This window comes from Beta vulgaris, chromosome 4 (genome assembly GCF_026745355.1).
Source record: "Beta vulgaris subsp. vulgaris cultivar EL10 chromosome 4, EL10.2, whole genome shotgun sequence".
Classification (NCBI taxonomy): Eukaryota; Viridiplantae; Streptophyta; class Magnoliopsida; order Caryophyllales; family Amaranthaceae; genus Beta; species Beta vulgaris.
In genome coordinates this window covers 25,953,389-25,968,242 of record NC_079205.1, presented here as the reverse complement: position 1 = coordinate 25,968,242, position 14,854 = coordinate 25,953,389, and the positions used below count along the sequence as shown (strand labels likewise).

Sequence of the window (14,854 nt, the reverse complement as noted above, 5' to 3'; positions counted from 1 at the left end):
TCAACCTTTCAACTCAGTTACTATATTTTCAGAAAATCCGATCGTTTGGCATGAACGCGAGTGGAGAGGGGTACCACGCAGTACCAGCTGTCTCCAAACTAGTGAGGGTCGTCACCCAGCCTTTTATTGTTATGCTTGCAAGACTTACCCGGACATGTCCTATAACGCCAGGAATTCGCCCCTCCTGGAAGGCAACAGCTAGGGACTCTACCCGCCCTAACTCGGGGTGCCTATTCATGCCTCACTTTCATATTTATAAAATAAGATATTTAATGGTTTATACTTGAATCCTCAATACTCATAACATAACACCATATTCGACCTTATTTGGTCTTACCTCATATTTGAATCATTTCCTCATTATCATACCAAATCATATTTTAAGAAACATAGTATTTTCGAAAAACTCCAATGACTGAACAAAAAGAATACTTTTATAATAATCCAATAGCAATTCACAACTAACTCATAGAGATGTATCTATAATCATGGTTATTACCACAAACGATATATGATATCCAAAATTCAATATAATGCACACATGAGCATTTAAATATATATTGCTGAACATAAAGGTTACATCCACTCTATAACAATTATCCGAAGCCTCAAAGCATGATGACTTGAATTCCCATGTCATCTTGAATTATATACGTCTACATAGCCATCCTCCATCAATCACCTCAAAATAACATTGATAATCAATAACCAAAATTAAACTAATCTAAACTATAAAAACGTAATCGTAACTTATTCCCAATTCACAAATGATCAACCTTTAACATTCTAATTTCCTTAATCCTTAATTAATATCTATAACTTCGATGATATTAGGTACATCGACTTGCATCCCAATTCATAATCACAATTCCAAATTATATAACTAAACAAACTAAACATAACTCACAACCGTACCTAAATCAAGCACTTAATTGTGTTACCAACAGTTATATTAAATAAAGCTAGCTCGACTCAAAATAAACCTCAATAAACTGATTTCTATCTTAACTCAAATCCTTAACCAATCGAATAATGATTCCAATATTATAATCTTCTTCATAATTCCGAATAATACTCCATCCCAAAATCATCCTCCAATAATCCAGACTATTAAAGTAATTAGCAACTTTTATCCAACCTAGTGATTTCCCCTGTACATAACCATAATCGTCTAACTCTTATAAATACATATTTCAAATCGATGCATATATGCTTTTCAATTCCAATTACCAACATAAACACAACTGGTAATAATTAATCATGTCAACAAATTCCACAACAATAGTACTAAGTCTCTCAGTTAGAATTAACTAACGAGAGTTAACCAAAAACACATGACTCAAGTTTCATCGATCATAGGTTGATTATAAGTAACAAAATATAATCCAAGTTATACCATTAGCCGAGTTCTTGTTAACATAATCAGTAATAAAACCAAGTACAGATCATACTCCTGGTCATACATAGCGAGTTTATCTCATTAAAACAATGTCATTATCTAAGTGGGACTTCTTCAAGGTAATTCTTAACTCACTTTGATTATGTAATCAAACACACACACTAATACACTTTAGTGAATTACTAGTCAAATAAACCGACTTTACTATCTTATTCTATTTAAAGTTATCAAACTAAAATACTTTATTAACCACATCTTCATTAATCGAATCCATAGTTATAAAATTAACTCAAGTACTCTTCACATTACTAATAAGGACTAATTAATTCTCTTTCTAACTTAATATGAGAAAACTAATTAAACACATGAGCATCATACACTTCTTAATTACTATTCTTTTAACTTATACTTCAACCATAAACTTGGATTACTACCACATTTATAGATAATTTTCTATCAACACTAAACTAAAGATATTTGAACTACTTCTTACTAAATCATATCATCACAAGTCTAGTCAACCTCCCATATATAATTTATCAATCATTTATAATAATAACTTCTTAATATATAAACTAGATTGCAACTATTAATGGAATTATTCCTTCAATACACATGAGCCTAAATTTAATAATACTAATAACATTTCGTTCGTCGAGATCTGCAAGCTTATGTAACTCAATTGCGTTAAGAGTTTCAATTTGCATCTTTCTTTTCCTTCTCAAAGTTAAGGTGGACATGGGTTGCAAATCAACTATGTTAAAAACTAAGAGACACAACTCAACTTAGAGAATAAAGCTCAACTCAATAACTTATTTCAATTGTAATGTAACTAAAACAGAACTATAATTAGATTTAACCATAAGAGGACTCAAAGGGAAACTTGGGCAGTGTTAAAATCAAACCCACAATCAATAACACATAATCATACAACTACAATCTCAACAACAAATCTTGAAATGAAATAAAATCCAATTCTAGGTTAACTCACTAAAATCAGATTTAGGTTCAACTTGAAAGAAATTAACAACGTAATTAAACTTGTATGTAATCAGAATTTCAGGGGGGAAAATTACAAAGGTGCGGGTGTACCTATGCTCTTGTGAGCAGCAAAGAACAGAGAAGCAGAAGGATGGAGGGGTTTCGAAGCTTCGGCACCCAGCGGTGGAGCACCGACGAACTACTAAGCACCGACAAGAGGAGGATCACAACGGCAATAGTAGCACCAGCGACGACAAGGTGGTGCGGGATTACGCGAGGGAAGCGTCGAGCAGCGCGAGCAAGGGAGGGAATCAAACCTTAAGGAGAGCGAAGAAAGGACGCAGCAGCATCGAAACAGAGAAAGGAACGGCGCGAAACTCCGGCAACCTCAAAAAACGCCGGCGAGGCGTGACGCAAGTGAGAAAGACACAGAGGGGTCGAGGTTTCACCGAGAGAGGAGAGAGAGTGTGAGATTTTTGAAATTTTGGGGTTTCACAGGTTTGGGTTTTGGTTTTCGTGGGTTTTCTCACTGGAAAATGACGAGGAAGATCAAGATAAGGATGGGTTTCATTTCTTTTTGGGCTTGCACTTATAAACCGACAAGGGAAAGAAAATTGAAGAGAAATCGACTTTGACTTCCTATTTGACTAAATACCACACAATTTAATCGCACATAAGACCCAAAATAATTTTATTAATAATAATAATAATAAAAATAATCTCATATAATTAAATAAATAAATACATTACAGCGCGACAAAATAATTCATACTCCAACTCAAATAAAATAAGAATTTTCGAAACATAATTAACTTCATAAATATAATTAATATTTAATAAAGCTCTTAAATATAGGGCTATTACAAATGTATATGTATATTTCTTGATATGAGATTGTATGAAAACGCAATGTAATTTAGCTATATATGAAATCTACAAGTAGTTTGAATCATCATCATGTGCCTAGATACCCGTTCAAGACTTACTCATTAGAAGTAAGACTTGAATAGTCCCCGGTTTGGTTTGTTCTTGGACGTTTGATCTCACTTAGGTGGTGAATGTGTGTCTTCTTTTCATTCGAGGAAATCTTGGCTTATCGTTTCTGTACATTGTTCTCTGGGTACATATGTAGATAAGCAATTATCTACATTGTGTACTTGGAGAACTGTAGGGAAATGCTGCCGGTTTTTCCTTAGAATTGAAAAGTTGGCATATATTCACTAGTGAGATTAGACGTCCAAGGATGGGTTAGGTTGGAGTGATAAGGACCTTCGGCTGCATGCATACAATTGAACATGTCACTATCTTAGCTTGCTGTATACGTGTGTGATTTGAATATGTGAGTGTATGTACTTTAATAATGATTGATGCATTATAATGAATGTTGTGTTTAATTATTAGAGGTGGTCTTCTTGAATGAGATGGATCGTACTTGGATGTATGGTAGTCGTGAATCGATTGAGTTTGTGAATGGGGTCTCGGAATTCTGTAAAAGTGCATTAGAATATCAAACATCCTCTGGAGCAGTCGACTTTTATTGTCCTTGTTTGGATTGTAGAAATGTGAGCAAGGTTAGTAGTATACATGTGGTTAGGGAGCATGTCTTTGCCGTGGGTTTAGGCCTCAATACCACGTATGGTTTGGCATGGTGAGCAGGGGAGGTATATGGAAGCTCTGGAGTAAAGAATGATGTATGTGAAGAAAAGAAGGATGATGATGAGTTAGGGGATGAGAATTTGGATGATGAATTTGGAGATGAGATAGGGATGGGTAGACGAGATGATACACGAGGTTGAAGATCAGTCGTGTAGACGACCTCGTTTTTGAGTCTATGTCTCAGGCTGCTGAAAAGCCGTTGTATCCAGGTTGTACAAAGTACACCAAACTTTCCGCGGTAGTAACACTGTTCAACATTAAGTCGAACGCTGGTTGGACGGACTCTAGTTTTACATAGTTGTTGGAAGTTTTAGCTGAGATGCTCCCTGATGGAAATGAATTTCCAAAGTCGTACTATTATGCGAAGAACTGATGTGTCCTTTGGTTTAGAGTACGACGGATACATGCTTGTCCTAACGATTGTGTGCTTTATCGTAATGAGTATGAGCATTTACATGAGTGTCCACTTGGATTGTCGAGGTACAAGCGTGAAGGAGCTGGAGGTAGTGAAGGACCACCAGCAAGTGTTGTGGTATCTACCCATAATACCTAGATTTAAGCGCATGTTCTCAATTAAAGGAGATGCGAAGAATTTGAGGTGGCATGCAGATCGTAGGAAGAAAGACGGTCTGCTCAAGCATCCGGCTGATTCGCCTGAGTGGAAAACTATCACAGGGTGCATAAGTCATTTGGTAATGAGGATAGGAATCTGAGGCTTGGATTATGTACGGATGGCATGAACCCTTTTGGCAATCTCAGCTCGCAGCATAGTACCATGGCCAGTATTTTAGTGGTTTACAACTTGCCTCCTTGGTTGTGCATGAAACGCAAGTACATGATGTTGTCGCTTCTTATATCGGGGCCCAAACAACCTGGAAATGACATAGATGTATACCTTCAGCCGCTTGTTGAAGATTTACAGAAGATGTGGAACGAAGGAGTGTTAGTATTTGATGCGTATGCTAATGAGATGTTCACTCTGCGTGCCATGCTTTTTTGTACTATGAACGATTATCCAGCTTATGGGAACTTATCTGGGTATAAGACTAAAGGAAAACAACCTTGCCCGATTTGTTTAGATGACATGAAATCTACACACCTTAAGGGCTGCAAACATGTGTATATGCGCACACGAAGGCTCCTCAGCCGCGACCATCCCTATCGGTTTAAGAAGAAGGCATTCGATAGGTTGAAGAAGAAGTTGCTCATAGACCATTAACTGGTACTGAAGTTTATAATCAGGTGAAGGGCATTAAACAGTCTTTGGTAAACCTGCTAGTGAGGTTGATGACCTACAGGATTATGGAAAAAACAGTCCATTTTTTGGAAACTCCCATATTGGAAAGATCTAAAGGTCAGACATTGTTTGGATGTCATGCACATAGAGAAGAATGTTTGTGAAGCTATTCTCGCGACACTTATGAATATTCGGGCAAGACAAAAGATGTTAAGGCGTCACGACTTTACTTGGAAAAAGAGGGGATTCGACCAGAGTTGTGGGCTCAGAAAAGGGACGGAAGAGAAGAAAAAGGGGAGGAAAGGTTGATGATGAAACACAGAAAAGAAAAAGGTGGAGGATTCGGAGAAGAATTATTTGCCACCAGCTTGCTACACGATGTCGCGTGCAGAGAAACGGATTTTTTGCGAGTCATTGTATGGCATTAAGGTCCCTACTGGCTACTCATCGAATATGAAGCGCTTTGTTACCTTAAATGGTGAGTTGAAGTTATCGAGTATGAAATCGCACGATTGTCATGTCATGATGCAAGTATTCTTACCGATTGCAATTCGTGGGATACTTCCAAAGCATGTGAGGCACACCATTACAGAACTGTGTTCATATTTTTATACAATATGCAGGAAAGTCCTAGACCCGTCGACCCTCGATTCCTTGCACCAGAGTAGTTGAAACTCTATGCAAATTTGAGATGTATTTCCCCCTCCTCCCCGCATTCTTTGACATTATGGTCCATCTCATTGTCCATCTAGTTCGAGAAATTAAGCTGTGTGGTCCAGTGTTTTTGAGGTGGTGCTATCCTTTTGAGAGATATATGGGAACTTTGAAGGATAAAGTTCGTAATCCTGCACAACCAGAAGGTAGTATAATTCAAGGGATTGTGGGTGAAGAGATCAGTAATTTTGTGGCTGAGTATTTTGCTAGTGTTGATCCTGTTGGACTTCCGACATCCCGACACGAGGGCAGACTTGAGGGCAAGGGTACAATTGGTTCAAAATTGATCACACCTTCCGTAGAAAAGCGTAAACAAGCTCACTTATTTGTATTGCATCACGTACCAGATGTCCATCCTTATTTAAGTGAACATATGGAGGAATTACGTGTTAGCAATCCTGGAAAAGGAGTGAGGGCATTGACGCAAATGCATAACAAGACTTTCATTGATTGGTTTCATAAACGAGTACTCAATGATTTGGATGAAAGTGTTCCTGAAACAGTCAAGTGGTTAGCATTTGGTCCTCGTGAAGCTGTACGCTCTTATGAGGGTTATGATATTAATGGGTATACGTTTTGGACTGAACGTCAAGATCTAAAGTCAAGATCGCAACAAAATAGTGGTGTTTCACTTGTGGCGTCGTCTACACAATATGCAAGCTCGAAAGATAAGTCGCCTATGCATGCTGAAAGCAACTATATTTGGGCGAATACAAGAAATATGGGAGCTGGACTACTGTACTTTTAATATTTGCCTCTTGTGTTGCACTGGGTTGACAATAATCGACGTTGTGTAAGAAACGATGATCCTTGGGTTTCACTCTTGTTGACCTTAGTCGTCTACGTGAAACTGAGGAGCCATTTGTAATTGCATCACAAGTCAAGCAAGTATTTTTTGTAACTGATCCTGCTGATCATAAGTGGTCAATTGTTGTACCTGGAAAAGGAGTATCCTCGGTATTGGTGATGTTGATAATGAGGAAGAATATGATGCATTTGAGGACCTCCCCCCTTTACCTATCCTGAAACTACTGTGGAAGATGATCTGAATATGTCGGAGAACTATATGCGTGTAGATCACACGGAATGGATACATGTACTTAAGGATCCTAAGAAACGGCGGAAAGGTCAATAAATCATGAGATATAAACTCAGGTTTGTGTAATTTCTCCAATTTGTAACTATTGTGTAGAAACGGCTTTAATTTGTTGTTTGTTGCATATCGGGAACGAAAAGGTCAATTTAGGCCTATTTTCGCCTTTTCGCTCCCAAATCGTACTTATCGAGTCATTTAACCCCAAATTTTCTTTGAACATGATTATATGAGGTATAATGTAACTATTGTTTAGATTCTTAGGCTTGCATTTGTTGTTGGTTGCATTTCGAGAACGACAATGCCACTTCGGGCCTATTTTCGCCTTTTCGCTCCCAAATCGTACTTATCGAGTCATTTAACCCCAAATTTTCTTTGAACATGCTTATATGAGGTAGAATGTAACTATTGTTTCGATTCTTAGGCTTTCATTTGTTGTTTGTTGCATATCGCGAACGAAAATGCCATTTCGGGCCTATTTTGGCCTTTTCGCTCCTAAATCGTACTTATCGAGTCATTTAACCCCATATTTTCTTTGAACATGCTTATATAAGGTATAATGTAACTAGTGTTTAGAGTTATAGGCTTTCATTTGTTGTTTGTTGCATATCGGGAACAAGAAGGTCAATTTAGGCCTATTTTCGCCTTTTTCACTCCCAAATCGTACTTATCGAGTCATTTAACCCCAAATTTTCTTTTAACATGATTATATGAGGTATAATTTAACAATTATTTAGATTCTTAGGCTTGCATTTGTTGTTGGTTGCATTTCGGGAACGAAAATGTCATTTTCGGGACTGTTTTCGCCTTTTCCTTCCAAATCGTACTTATCGATTCATTTAACCCCATATTTTGTTTGAACATGCTTATATGAGGTATAATGTAACTAGTCCGTAGAGTTATAGGCTTTCATTTGTTGTTTGTTGCATATCGGAAACGAAAAGGTCAATTTAGGCCTATTTTCGCCTTTTTCGCTCCCAAATCGTACTTATCGAGTCATTTAACCCCAAATTTTATTTGAACATGATTATATGAGGTATAATGTAACTATTGTTTAGATTCTTAGGCTTGCATTTGTTGTTGGTTGCATTTCGGGAACGAAAATGCCATTTCGGGCCTATTTTCGCCTTTTCGCTCCCAAATCGTACTTATCGATTCATTTAACCCCGTATTTTCTTTGAACATGCTTATATGAGGTATAATGTAACTAGTGTTTAGAGTTATAGGCTTTCATTTGTTGTTTGTTGCATATTGGGAACAAAAAGGTCAATTTAGGCCTAATTTCGCCTTTTTCGCTCCCAAACCGTAATTATCGAGTCATTTAACCCCAAATTTTCTTTTAACATGATTATATGAGGTATAATTTAACTATTATATAGATTCTTAGGCTTGCATTTGTTGTTGGTTGCATTTCGGGAACGAAAATGCCATTTCAGGACTGTTTTCGCCTTTTCGCTCCCAAATCGTACTTATCGATTGATTTAACCCCAAATTTGCTTTGAACATGCTTATATGAGGTATAATGTAACTAGTCCGTAGAGTTATAGGCTTTCATTTGTTGTTTGTTGCATATCGGGAACGAAAAGGTCAATTTAGGCCTATTTTCGCCTTTTTCGCTCCCAAATCGTACTTATCGAGTCATTTAACCCCAAATTTTATTTGAACATGATTATATGAGGTATAATGTAACTATTGTTTATATTCTTAGGCTTGCATTTGTTGTTGGTTGCATTTCGGGAACGAAAATGCCATTTCGAGCCTATTTTCGCCTTTTCGCTCCCAAATCGTACTTATCGATTCATTTAACCCCATATTTTCTTTGAACATGCTTATATGAGGTATAATGTAACTAGTGTTTAGAGTTATAGGCTTTCATTTGTTGTTTGTTGCATATCGGGAACAAAAAGGTCAATTTAGGCCTATTTTCGCCTTTTTCGCTCCCAAATCATACTTATCGAATCATTTAACCCCCAATTTTCTTTTGACATGATTATATGAGGTATAATTTAACTATTATTTAGATTCTTAGGCTTGCATTTATTGTTGGTTGCATTTCGGGAACGAAAATGCCATTTCGGGACTGTTTTCGCCTTTTCGGTCCCAAATCGTACTTATCGATTCATTTAACCCCAAATTTGCTTTGAACATGCTTATATGAGGTATAATCTAACTAGTCCGTAGAGTTATAGGATTTCATTTGTTGTTTGTTACATATCGGGAACAAAAAGGTCAATTCAGGCCTATTTTCGCCTTTTTCGCTCCCAAAATCGTACTTATCGAGTCATTTAACCCCAAATTTTATTTGAACATGATTATATGAGGTATAATGTAACTATTGTTTAGATTCTTAGGCTTGCATTTGTTGTTGGTTGCATTTTGGGAATGAAAATGCCATTTTGGGCCTATTTTTGCCTTTTCGCTCCGAAATCGTACTTATCGATTCATTTAACCCCAAATTTTCTTTGAACATGCTTATATGAGGTATAATGTAACTATTGTGTAGATTCTTACGCTTGCATTTTTTGTTTGTTGCATTTGGGTAACATAAATGTGATTTTAGGCCTATTTTTAGGCTTTGAACAGCACCTCCCCTCTCCCCACTACTGCCTTCCCGTCCCCACACCCCACCCCACTGCCCTGCACCCTCCCCACACACCCCCTGCTGCCCTCCCCTCCCACCACCTGCACTCCCTCCCTCTCCACACAGCCCCTCCCACTATTGCCCCTCCCCACAGCCCCCCTCACTACACAGCCCCCTCCCCACTTCCCCCTCCCCACTGCTGCCCCTCCCATTACAGCCTCCTCCCCTGCACCCTCCCCATTGCACCCTCCCCACAGCTGCTGCACACACCCTTGCACCCTCCCCACAGCCTCCTCCCCACTCTCGCCCCTCCCCACAGCTGCTGCACACACCTGCACCGTCCACTGTTGCCCCCTCCCACAGCCCCTCCCCACTGATGCCCCTCCCCTGCCCCCTCCCCACTGCACTGCCCCCTCCCTCCCTAAATGTGATTTTTTTTATTAATGCGTATATTTGTATAATTTCAGGGACATGGCGGAGGTGCATACCGATACGAGTGCGGAACACACTACCGAGGATGAGTCTTTCGATTACCAAAAGGAGCGGGGTAAATTGGTTCGAGCTCGCCGTGAAGAAAAAAAGATGCACAAAGGGATAGAAGTCATTGGCGACGAAAAAGAGAAAAGGAAGGGGACCTACAAAGTCACTAGGGAAACCCACCCTAATGACTTTGGAGTATGATCATTTGGGGCAACCTTGTGGAAAATGGCGTTAAAAGTATGCCATGCAAGTTGGGATTTGCATGCATAAGCTCTCCATTTTCCACTCATGGAAAGAGGTGCCCGAGTCTTTCAAAAAGATGATTTGGGAAGATACTATGGTAAGCTTCGCGTACAATAACGTTTAGTTACTTAATACTTTAGTTAAATATATGTGTAATATTTACTAATTTGTGAAATGCGTTTTTTGTAGAATCAATTCAATATTGAAAATGATGAAGCCAAGAAGAATGTGTTTCTATCCGCGGTTGCCCAGTGATTCAGAGATTTCAAGGCTAAGTTAGTGTCGGGGTGGATCACTAAGCGGACAAAAGTAGTGGGTACAAAGAAAAAGAACATCTACGGCGGAGAAACACAAACCGGTTCTGAGGCTACACCGGACACATCATCTGAGGCACCCTCCAAGTTACCATATCAGATATGGAGGAATATCAAACCTGAGGAGTGGCAAGCATTTGTTGCACAAAAAACAACCCCGGAAGTTGTTGTAAGAATATTTTACTAGCTAAGGTTTAATACTCTTTGATCCTGTATTATTGTACAACACCATACCTAACCTTTGTTTATAATGTGTGTTTAAGCAACTCGTGAGAAAAGTAGCGCGAGTGCAAAAGCTAGGAAGTATTACATCATCTGGGTGCTCAGTCATACGGTTAGGCGAGAGATACGTGGATGTATAGCCATTACCCCACGGTAGGGTCGACAACGGCAACGGGGACAAGCTCTACGACGACAGTTGCACAGCCTCGGCAACTAGATAGAGTGCTCGATTGGTGGTGTTCGATGCATGGGGTTGATGCAAAGGGACAGAGAGTCTTGCCTGATCCCGGAACACAACAGATAGCTAATGCCATTGTAAGTACATATTATATGATTATATAATATGTATATATAATATAACTTGTGCGCTACGAGCATTTCTCTCTTATCCTTATGTAGATTGGCTTGAAGGAAAAGGAGGCAACTGGTGAGTTCATTCCTAAAGAACAAAATTGATGCCTTACACAAGACTTTAGGACGGGACAAATATGGACGTGTGAGGGGCGTAGGAGGTGTCCGCCTCAGGGTGAGAAAGGTGTATGGTGATCAATACACTACTACGTCAAAATCCAGTGCCTCCAGTGTGAATTCGGTAGCTTCAATAGATGTGGAGGCTATGAAAGCTGCAATTCGGGAGGAGCTCAGAGAGGAGATGACACAGAATTTCAACGCCATTTTGGCGCAAATGGGCTTACCGACTTTTCGTGCATTCAAGGAGGGCAGTGTTTTAACCTACGCAGCCTGATCCAGTTCCGGAGTTCACGGTAATCACTTAATATCACAACTATTGTTCTTAAATGCATGAAATTCTTACTATATATATGTTGTTTCATAGACTAACTATAAATAGAGTTTTTTTTAAGAAGAGACACCATGTGAGCATTAGCTCGAGGAGATGGTCATGCTAGTTTCATTCTCGTTGCTTATGGCCAGCACAAACCCCCTAGGACGGTACGATTGCACAACCATCATGGCTGATATTCACTATGTGGTCAGCGTTTCAGAGTTGTGCCTGGTTTCGAAGAATACCTCTTCCGGCCAGAAGTTGGTCTACTTCAGTGACTGATGCCTTGGCAGTTATGTTCTATGGTGCCGTGCATTGGTGCGTTATCAGATGAGTATATATGATTAAATAATATATATATATATTATAATATATATTATTTATTGTTTTCTTTTATAGTTCCTATATATGATTGTCAGTAATATCTTTTAATTTAACTAATTACTAGGTTTCGGGGAAGGCCGACAGGAAGGAAAGAAGGCATGTTCACCTGAGGAAGGCCGACGTGATGAAGGTGAACGAAATGTGGAGGAAATAAAGTTTCTATGGCAAAGTGTCCACTTATTACGGAGATAGAGAAGGTGCAAGGCCTTAGTTCTACGTGCTTTTGGTTACATGAGTGCGCTAGCGATGTAGACGATGAAGCAATGGTTGAGATTCATTTGTCGCACCAACAATTCCACTACTTTGAGGATACATCGACCTTCATTTCTAAGCTTGATATTAAACAATTCTTCTGTGGGGAAGAGTTGAATGTTTCCATGATACAAACATTCATGAGGTAATACTTTAGTATATAAATTAAATATACATTAATATACATATGCCTTAAGTAGTTTTCAATTCAACTAACTTCCATAATAAGTAAGTTTTCTTTTAATCAATATGATTTCTCAGGTTATTATACAATGAGTTGATTGCATCTAGTGAGCCAATGTTTGGTTGGTTATGTCCAAGCATAGTACGAGATGACAGTTGCTTAAGAAACAAAAGGGAGTTGAAAGAGTATCTCAATACTTCTTTGAAAGCATGTTCTCGTCTTGGATATAAAATCATTCTTCTCCCTCATATTGAAACGTATGCTTCTTAAACTCACTTTACTTTAATTAAATTAACCTATTAGTTATTCTACGATTAATAATAACTATATTTTATTGTTGTAGGAATCATTGGACACTGATTGCGATATGTTTGTCATGTAACGAAGCCTACCACTTTGATTCGTTACGTAAACAACCACCACGGTCCTTACTAGTCAAATCATTGTTAAATAGGTAGCCTAATCGAAACTCAATATATGCGCACTTATTAATATTAAATGTACATCTAATTTATAATAATGTATTATGTAGTGTGATGAAGGATGTTAATGCAATAGGACTTCGAGCACACAAAATCTCTTTTGGCATTCAGTCGAGGTAACATGACTAATTTTTTTTCCTTATATAAACACATAATACACATCTAACATCAATGTCATTTATTGCATCCTTTGGCGAATTTAGTGTCCGCAATAAGAAGGTGGACTTGCGTGTGGGTATTATGTCATGAGGTTCATGTTCGATATCGTCAACAGTTGCACTAAAGTTGATGATCTTCAAAAGGTATGTAACTTATTAATTAGTATATGTTAGTTTCTGCCTATTTTTGCCTTTTACGCTTCCAAATCGTATTTATTGATTCATTTAACCCCAAATTCATTTTGAACATGATTCTATGAGGCATAATGTAACTATTGTGTAGATTTTTAGGTTTCCAATTGTTGTTTGTTGCATTTCGGGAACGAAAAGGTCAATTTAGGCCTATTTTTGCCTTTTCGCTCCCAAATCGTACTTATCGAGTCATTTAACCCCAAATTCTCTTTGAACATGTTTATATGAGGTATAATTAACTATTGTGTAGAGTTATAGGCTTGCATTTGTTGTTTGTTGCATAGCATGAACGAAAAGGTCAATTTAGGCCTGTTTTCGCCTTTTTCGCTCCCAAATCGTACTTATCGAGTCATTTATCCCCAAATTTTCTTCGACCATGATTATATGAGGTATAATGTAACTTTTGTTTAGATTCTTAGGCTTCATTTGTTGTAGGTTGTATATCGGGAACATAAATGTGATTTAAGGCCTATTTATGCCTTTTTGCATCCAATTCCTATTTCTCGAGTCATTTAACTTCATTTTCTCTTTGAATATGATAAAATAAGATATATTATAACTAGTGTGTAGAGTTTTAGGCTTGCATTTATTTTTGATTGAATTTCGGGAAGGTATATGTCATTTTTAGAACTACTAACTACGGTAAAATGATTGAATTCTTATATATGTGTTTATGTCTTGGCAGTTTTGCAAGGTTTATAAGAAGAAATCCACACCATGTTTGGAGAACTTCACCAAAGAAGAAATAGCTAAAGTTCGGGATAAGTTGGCGTCCCACATTACCGATGATTGCTTATGATACATTTTAGCTCGAATCTACTAGTTTGTATCAATTCTATGTACACTTTTTACATTATTAAATAATGAAGTTAATTATTACCTTTCTCCACTTGTCATATATTATTGCATATTTCATCGGGTTTTTTTTGTGTCGAAGGGAGGTTTTGGGTGGGGGGGGGGGGGGGGGCTGCTGGGTGGAGGGGCTGTGGCATGTGGGCAGGGGTGTAGGGGGGTGGGCAGGGGTGTGTAGGGTGGGCAGGGGGTGGGCAGGGGTGGGCAGGGGGTGTGCAGGGGTGGGCAGGGGGGTGGGCAGGGGTGTGCAGGGGTGGGCAGGGGTGTCAGGGGTGGGCTGTGGGGGTGTGCAGGGCTGGCAAGGGTGGGCAGGGGGTGTGTAGGGGTGGGCAGGGAAAGGCTGGTAGGGTGTAGGGGTGGGAAGGGCTGGGGTGGGCAGTGTGTGGGGTTGTGCTGGGTGCAGGGCAGGGGGTGGGAAAGGCATGCTGGCAGGGTGTGGGGGTGGGAAGGGCTGGGGTGGGCTGGGGGTGTGCAGTAGATTTAATATTCAAAAAAAAAAAAAATTAAAACAAGAAGGGCTGCGCTTTTTTCAACAAGCGCAACCCTTCTACAAGTGAAGGGCTGCGTTTGTTGAAAAAAATGCAGCCCTTCATAGTAGGAAGGGTTGCGTTTTAAAAAAACGCAGCCCTTCATGCTTAGAAGGGCT

General features: G+C 38.9%; 1 protein-coding gene and 1 long non-coding RNA gene across 2 annotated transcripts; both read left to right on the top strand.

The window, feature by feature from the left end:
- Window positions 1-6,957: 6,957 nt before the first annotated feature.
- Window positions 6,958-11,474, top strand: LOC130591245 (uncharacterized). The gene is made up of 4 exons (XR_008968989.1): window positions 6,958-7,142; window positions 10,129-10,481; window positions 10,574-10,867; window positions 10,962-11,474. It is a non-coding gene; the product is annotated as an uncharacterized LOC130591245 (long non-coding RNA).
- A 683-nt stretch (window positions 11,475-12,157) lies between these two features.
- On the top strand, window positions 12,158-14,241 carry LOC104884098 (uncharacterized). The gene is made up of 6 exons (XM_057393763.1): window positions 12,158-12,485; window positions 12,602-12,781; window positions 12,868-12,978; window positions 13,057-13,122; window positions 13,210-13,308; window positions 14,042-14,241. The coding sequence occupies exons 1-5, from the start codon at window positions 12,250-12,252 to the stop codon at window positions 13,253-13,255; spliced, it is 639 nt and encodes a 212-aa protein (XP_057249746.1). The 5' UTR covers window positions 12,158-12,249; the 3' UTR covers window positions 13,256-13,308; window positions 14,042-14,241.
- The last annotated feature ends 613 nt before the right edge of the window (window positions 14,242-14,854 follow it).

Excerpts from the sequence above, each read along its gene's own strand:
- LOC104884098 (XM_057393763.1), top strand. The coding sequence starts at position 12,250 with ATGGCAAAGTGTCCACTTATTACGGAGATAGAGAAGGTGCAAGGCCTT. Across the intron at positions 12,979-13,056 it reads GTCAAATCATTGTTAAATAG|TGTGATGAAGGATGTTAATG; the intron begins GTAGCCTAATCG and ends TGTATTATGTAG. Across the intron at positions 13,123-13,209 it reads TCTTTTGGCATTCAGTCGAG|TGTCCGCAATAAGAAGGTGG; the intron begins GTAACATGACTA and ends TGGCGAATTTAG.